The 7,756-nt window shown below is 47.7% G+C and overlaps 1 protein-coding gene across 2 annotated transcripts in view; it reads left to right on the top strand.

Moving 5' to 3' along the window:
- Nucleotides 1–7,512, top strand: part of ABTB3 (ankyrin repeat and BTB domain containing 3) — a gene marked incomplete at both ends in the record, with an annotated part of 305,359 nt that extends 297,847 nt beyond the window's left edge. For both annotated transcript variants that reach the window (XM_082850526.1, XM_082850527.1), the window contains 2 exons: nucleotides 347–460; nucleotides 7,303–7,512. In XM_082850526.1, coding sequence (XP_082706652.1) covers nucleotides 347–460; nucleotides 7,303–7,512 — 324 coding nt within the window. The remainder of the gene's footprint in view (nucleotides 1–346; nucleotides 461–7,302) is intronic.
- Between the last annotated feature and the right edge of the window lie 244 nt (nucleotides 7,513–7,756).

Here is a 7,756-nt window from a genome sequence, read left to right on the forward strand (position 1 = left end):
TGATACCCACCTTGCGGAATAAGAGCGTCACCCTTATTTCTGGATGTAACAATTTTAGGCATTTCTGCTTGACCTCTTACTGTAATAAATGTAAATTTTATTCACTTCGACCCCACCCCTCCCCCCTGCCATCTTCCCCTGCAGTTGAATTCTGTCACTGAGTCTTTAGTCCTCTAATGCCAGCAACAGCTCTAGTGTAACCTTCCGGCTTTAGAGTGATGTCCGACACTTTATTCGCGGTGCCTTCACCTTGGGTACCGCTGTGGGAGGTGAAGAGTTTTCTCACCATGGGCGTTGCTTTCCTTCCACCTCCCAACCTCTAACAGGCTCTTTTCATGGTTTTTAGCTTCTGTCTGCTGCTAAATTTTTCCAGCTGGAGGCTTTGCAGCGACACTGTGAGATTATCTGTGCAAAGAGCATCAATACCGACAACTGTGTGGATATTTACAACCACGCCAAGGTAATCGATCCCGTTCTCGCTTCCCGAGCACCCCCCGTGCCCTGACGCGGGAGAGGCTTTCTTTGCACACACTCTGAGTCCGGGTAGAGCGCGGATGCTGGGCCTGTGCATTTAGGCCAGCCGTCATCACTCCTCCCAAGGTCTGCTTCCTGCTTAGAAGAGCTGTCTTTCCCTTCATCCGCCCCTCCAGAACACAATGAAAGCAAGCAAGCAGAAGTTTCAAAAGCAGTCATTCTCAAACTGTGGCATACGTATGAGTCACATCGCAGACTCTGATTCAGCAGGCTCTGGGGTGGGCGCTGGTCCTGCGTTTCTAACAGGCTCCCAGGTGAAGCGTCTGCAGCTGGTCTAGGCCACACCTTGAGCAGCAAGCTTCTCGAACAGTGGTTCTCCAAGTGTTGTCTCCAATCCAGCAGCATCAGTATCAACCAGAAACTTGTCAGGAATGTATATTGTAGGCCCCACCCAGACCTGCTGAATCAGAAACTTTGTGAGTGAGGTCTGGCCGTCTATGGCTTCCCAGGCCCTCCAGGTGATTCTGGGGGTGTTCACAGGTGAGAACCATTATGCTAGAACTGAGGTTCCCAATGCTGGCTGCACGGTAGAATCACCTGGGCACTCACTTAAAATCCCCATGCCTGGGGCTTCCCTGGTGGCGCAGTGGTTGAGAGTCCGCCTGCCGATGCAGGGGACACGGGTTCGTGCCCCGGTCAGGGAGGATCCCACATGCCGCGGAGCGGCTGGGCCCGTGAGCCATGGCCGCTGAGCCTGCGCGTCCGGAGCCTGTGCTCCGCAACGGGAGAGGCCACAACAGTGAGAGGCCCGCGTACCGCCAAAAAAAAAAAAAAAAAAAAAAAATTCCCCATGCCTGGGACCTATCACAGACCAATTCATCATTCTCTGGGGGTGGAGCCTGGAAAAAAGGTATTTTTTTATAGCTTCCTGGGTGATTCTCAGATGTGCCAAGATTGAGAACAGGCTGTCAACACTAGACAGGTCCAAGGATTCCTCCTACTCAGGTGGCCCCAACACCTGGGGAGACATTTGGAATCTCGGTGTGGCCCTTCACCCCAAAGATCTCTGCAGGGAAGCCCAGGAATCTGTATTTTTAACAGGCTCCCAGGGCAACCTTTGTGATTTCAGCCCTAAGGCCAGTCTTCACTCCAGTTTCTGGAGTAAAATCAGTGAACCACCGATTTCATCCAATTCACTTCACAAGTGGGGATACTGGGACCAAGAGAATTAAAATCGTGTGTCCAGGTGCCACTTCATTTTGGTTCATGCACTCAGGACGGGGGGATTAGCATCTGCTGGGAAGAAACAATGAAATAAATTGAGATCAGTTAATTTGAATTTAAATTGAGTTAATTTAAAACAAAGCACTCTTCTTTGGTATAACTGGAGCTCAGCACACATGCCTCCCACATCCACGGTTGTAGAGTGACAACTGATGTGAATAATGGTTACTCTGCTCGTTGTGAAAACACAGGTTGCGTTTGAGATGTTATTTTCTGTTTTACACCAACATTCCCTGAGTCCTTTCCAGGTGCAGGCCTCTGTGCTTAAAGCTTTGTTGCATTACCTTTTTAAATCCTCACCACAACCCTTTCATTAGTCCCATGTTATAATAAGGAAACTGAGGCACAGAGAGGTGAAGTAACTTGCTTAAGGTCACACAGCTATTACAGAGATTTTTTTCCATTGTGGTAAAACATACGTAGTGTGAAACTTACCATTTTAACCATTTCTAAGTGTACACTTCAGCGGTATTACGTACATTCGCATTGTTGTGCAACCATCACTGCCATCCATCTCCAGAATTTTTCATCTTCCCAAACTGAAAATCTATACCCATTAAACACTAACTCCCCATTCTCCCCTCCTCCCCAGCCCTGGCAACCATCATTCTACTTTCTGTCTCTGTGAGTTTGCTCTAGGTACTTCATATAAATGGAATCATATGGTATTTGTCTGGCTTATTTTTGAGGCTGGCTTCTTTCAGTTAGCACAGTGTCCTCAGGGTTCATCCATGTTGTAGTGTATGTCAGAATTTCATTTCTTTTTCAGGCTGAATGATATTCCATTGTGTGTATGTACCGCATTGTGTTTATCCATTCATCCATCGGTGGATATACCTGGGTTGCATCCACCTTTTGGCTCTCGTGAATAGTGCTGCTGTGAACAGGGGTGTGCAAATATCTGTTCCAGCCCCTTCTTTCAGTTCTTTGGGATAGTTGCTCAGAATGTAAACCTAGATTTGCCTCACTCCAAAGCACAGGTTCTTCCTTGTGTTTATTGTCTGGCCTAATAACTGTTCAAAATATTTGCAATAACCCTTGCAATGATACTCAAAAAAGATTTTCTCATTGCTCATCAGTAAATCAAAAGGTTCAGCCAGGCTACTCTCTACCCACACACACTGGATGTTTGGGTTAAGTAAGGGTTTTACCAAAATCTGGTTTCTTGGGACACAGCAAAAGAAATTTTTTTTTAAATCTTGAACTGGTTACTTTGCAAAAAGTAACCAGAGAAACTGGTTACTGGCATCCAGAGAAACTCTCTACCCAGGAAGGGGCCCAATTAGTCTCACGGTCCTCTGCCCCCTCCCCTGGCCATTGGACACCCAGACAGCCCTGTGAACCCCCATCCACAGTGGCTTTGCTGTGGCCTGTCTCCTTGGCAGCAAGGCCTGCGTTCCACAGTCCCATTTTAATAACTTCAGGCTCCTTGGCAGGCAGCTTCTGTAGCTCTCTTTTTATTTAATAACACACCGGATGCAACGTGAGCCCGGGCTGGGAATACATTAGTGCTACAGGCTTGGAACACCTATGGCAAAGAACTGCCTCTTTCATGGATGTGCCTCTGCAGCCAGAGCTTGGTCTTTTGCAGACGCCAGCCTCTGTCTACCCTCCCAGGCCTCATCCTGGAATGTTTCCAAGGTCAACGCCTGCCCTTCCTGACACTTGCATGGAGAACGGGACAATGCCAGCACCCCTTGCCCTTTCTATGTGCCGCTTCCCCTGTGCTGTGGATCCTGCAGCTCCCGCTAATGATAACCTGCCACGTGGATTCTGTTACTGCCAGATTGTGCTGCATACTGAGGCTAGTTTAGTAAAAGAGACAGAAAAGAAACCAATACTCGGTTTGGAACCCCAGGAAATGCAGGCGTTGAGATACTAACAGCCACGCTTCAAATGTCAACAAGTTCTTGGCAACATTACCTCTGTTCTGCACCTAACCATTGGAGACAGCTGTGGAGTTTTCCAGCCCAGAGGAGAAGCCTAGCCCATAAATGCATGGCTTCCTCATCTTTCTTTTGCTAGCAAAGCTGTCCCGAACTATTCAGTCATGAAGAAGAGGCCCTGGAGCTTCTGATGGCCCTTTCAGGGTGTCTTTCAACTTGAGAATAAGACCAAGCTGGTTCATCAAATTGAATCTAAGCTAACGCAGTAAGCTCAACGGGGCACTGTGATGGAAAGAACATGTGTTTGGAAACCAAGGGATTCATTCCCTAGTGTTTATTGTGAGCCCACTGTTTACCAGGAGGTGTATATACATCTGAATAAGAAATTAGTAAGATATGGTCTCTGCACTTGAAAAAGGTACTGTCTAGGACAGGGGTCAGCACACTTCTTCTATGAAGGTCCAGATAAGTATTTTCACAGAGGCCATGCTGTCACTTTGATCCTACTCAATTCTGCCATTGTAGTGAAAAGCAGCCAGAGACAATATGTAAATGAATGGATGTGGCTGTCTCCCAATAAAACTTTATTTACAAAAACAGGTGGTGGGCCAGATTTGGCTCACAGGCCTGTAGTTTGTCAACCATTGGTCTAGAAGGTGAGAGGTCTGGTCCCAGTTCTGTCTGTAATTAGCTGTGTAAAGGTAGGCAAGCATCTGATATATACTCACCATTCAATAAATGTCACCAAATATAAATGTAAGTACTTATTGTGCTTATTCTTCTCCAATTACACTAACTTGTGATGAGAGACACCCCTATACAAAGCAAGTGCCTAGGTGTGGTAAGGGGTGTCCACAGAATCAGAGATAGGCAACTCTGAGCCTTAGTTTCCCCACATGTACAATGAGGCCTTTTCTCTGTGACTCTAAAAGGAGGGTTCATGTTGAAAGAATGAAAGCATTCCTAAGAACTCTTCCAGCTCCAGGATGCTAGCATCTCTGTGAACATTTGTGTGGTAGCAATCCTGCTCACCTGATAAAGCTCACCAGGCCCCCTAAGCCCCTCAGAGACCACAGAATTACCTGGTGTGTCCGTGTCCTAAATGCGCAGAGCATGGTCCCTCCAGTTCACACCCCCTCATTTTGTAGCTTGGGAAACTGAGGCCCAGAGAAGTGATTTGACTTGCCCAAAGTTGCACATGATTTTTATGAAGATAGGTCATTGACTCAGTGAATTAGCACATGGTGTCAGTGAGTTCGAGGTACAGGCTTGGGGGAGTTCCCCAGTGGCCTAGTGGTTAGGATTCCAGGCTTTCACTGCCGTGGCCTGGATTCAGTCCCTGGTCGGAGAACTGAGATCCCGCAAGCCATGTGATGCAGCCAAAAAATAATAATAATAGTTTTAAAAAAAAGTAAAAAAGGTTACAGGCTTGTTCCTTCTATGGGCCAGTTAGCTGAACTAGGTTCCATAGATACAGTCAACTCCTCTTATCCCAACCTAGGCACCTAGTTTGTCCACGTGGGTCCCTGGATTTAAATGAGTGAGATGAGGGTAATAATTATGAATAGTTTACATTTAGCATGCCAGCTAACATTGAGTGAGCACTGACTACAATGAGCCATTGTTCTGAATGTGCCATGTATTATCTCATTTAATGCCAGCGACAGCTTATTAGGTAGGTATTATTATCTTCCCCCATTTTAGGGACAGGAATATGGAGGCACAGAGAGATTAAATAACTTGCCCAGCAGCAGATGGCTGGAAGTGGCGAAGTCTGGATTAAAAACTCATGCAGATTCCAAAGCTCCCTCCCTTGGCTCCCTTCCTAACCTGCATCCCCTAAGTGTGACAGATGACAACTCTGCCATCAGTTATGTTCCATTCAATCCCCTCAACAGGTCTATGATGCAAGTGACATAGCTCCCATTTTGAAAATGAGGAACCTAAAGCCAGAGGCCAAGTGACCCAGCCCTGGTCACATATTCAGAAAAGTGGGGGAGCCTCAACTTGAATCCAGGTGTCCCGCTCATTCCACCACCGCCCTGTTGGCGCTGCCTCACCGTAATGCCACCATTCCACATGGGGCAGCTTAAAGTGCATCTCTGGCTTAAGGACAGCATATTGGGGAGTTCAGAATGATAAATTCCACATTTAGATAATTTAGATAATTTAGCATCTAAATAAAGCAGCAGGATATCCTCTCAGGGAGCATCCAGCTCATTGCAAAAGAGAGACTTACAAGCTTTGAAAACTGTAGAAAAGGTCTGAATACGGACACAGCGGACCCTCGTATGCACATTTGCTTCTGCATCTCAAACAGCACGCTTCCACCAAGCACACTTCCACCAAGCACGCTTCCAAGGTTGAATGGTATCAGGCCGGAGGCAGTGCATCCTAATGGTTAAACACACAGCCTTCAGGACTTGAGTTACCAGGGTTCAGCTCCTGGTTCTGTCCTTGGCATGTGTGAATTGTTGTCAGCTACTCCCTTGTCTCACTTTCCTCATCTATAAATCGAAGGTGGTAATAGTACCTGCCTCAAGGAAATTTGAGGACTTTGAGATGATGCACGTGCAGTGCCTGGCACGGTGCTCAGCACATGATATGCTGTCACTCAGTGTTTGCTGCTGGTGTCACTACTCTGAGAATTAACTGTTCATTCATACATTCAACAAATCCATATTGTGTCTACTGTCTACCAAGCCTTCTTCTTGGGCTTGTAAAGTGAGGCAGGTCAGTCATCCCTTCCGTATTGGTTTAGTCTGTCAGGAACTATGTCTCTTGATCAGTTTCTCAACCTTGGCACTACTGACAATGTGAGCTGTGTAATTCTCTGCCAGGGGGTCTGTCCTCTGCATGGTGGGGTATTTAGTGGCATCCCTGGCTTCTGCCCACTAGATGCCAGTAGTACACACTCCACCCCTGCCCCCGAGTTGTGACAACCAAAAATGTGTCCAGACTTCCAGATGTCGCCTGAGAGACAAAATCACCCCTGGTCGAGAACCAGTGCCCTAAATACAGGGGGTAGGTAGGCAGTGCCCACTCACAGGATGGTTGTGAGAATTAAGTGAGCTAATTGATACTTGTAAAGAGATTAGAACTGTGTCTGCAACTCCGTCAGTGCACCAGTTATCTGTAGTGGAGCAAAGAGACTCAAAACCCAGTGTTAGTGCATGAGTTGACAGCATGGGTGGGCTCTTCTGGTCTCAGCCAGCCTCGCTTCTGAGGTCAGCTGGCCGGTCGGCTGTGGCTGGCTGTGCTGATCCTGGCTGGGCTCTGTCGCTGTCGGGTCAGTTTCATGTGGTTGTTGAAGCTGCAAGCAGGCTAGCTCAGGCTTGTTTTTGAGGCAGAGGCAGGGTTCTGAGAGAGAGCACAGAAGCACACATGGCCACTTGAAGCCAGCTCAGAGCTGGCAGCTCTCGCTTCAACCACGTTCTCTTGGCCTGAGCAACTCACAAGGCCAAGGCAGGGAGAGATGGACTCAGCCCCTTGACGGGAGGAGCTGCAAAGTCACATACCCTGGGCGTGAATACAGCAAAGGATGCAGAATCGGGGCCACTGTCGCAGTCTGCTTTAACAGGTGTTCGCCATCAACACGTGTGAAAACAGGTGCTTTCAGAAACATAACCATCTCCTGCTTCTTCCCCACTCTCCACAGTTTCTTGGAGTCATGGAGCTCTCAGCATATTGCGAAGGCTACTTTCTCAAAAACATGATGGTCCTCATCGAAAACGAAGCATTCAAGCAGCTCCTATATGACAAAAATGGCGAAGGGACGGGCCAGGATGTGCTCCAGGACTTACAGAGGACGTTGGCCATCAGGATTCAGTCAATCCACTTGTCATCTTCCAAAGGTTCTGTTGTATGAAACGTCCAGTCCAAAGAATGTTCCCCGGGGACTTGCCAGTTCCGCTGCTGCATTGGCTTCACACGAACATACGAGTCTCACCTGGCGTCTGTTTTTGGCTGGGCCGAGGAGCTGCTCTTACTGCCTCAGCTGCTCTTGAATAAGCAAATGCAGCTCTCATGAGCTCCTGTTGAGAAACAAAGGACATGCCACTGGCCTGCAGGTCACATTACAGCTGGATCCAGAGCTAGAAGGCCAACGTGGG

This window comes from Leucopleurus acutus (assembly GCF_964270905.1).
Source record: "Leucopleurus acutus genome assembly, chromosome: 11".
Classification (NCBI taxonomy): Eukaryota; Metazoa; Chordata; class Mammalia; order Artiodactyla; family Delphinidae; genus Leucopleurus; species Leucopleurus acutus.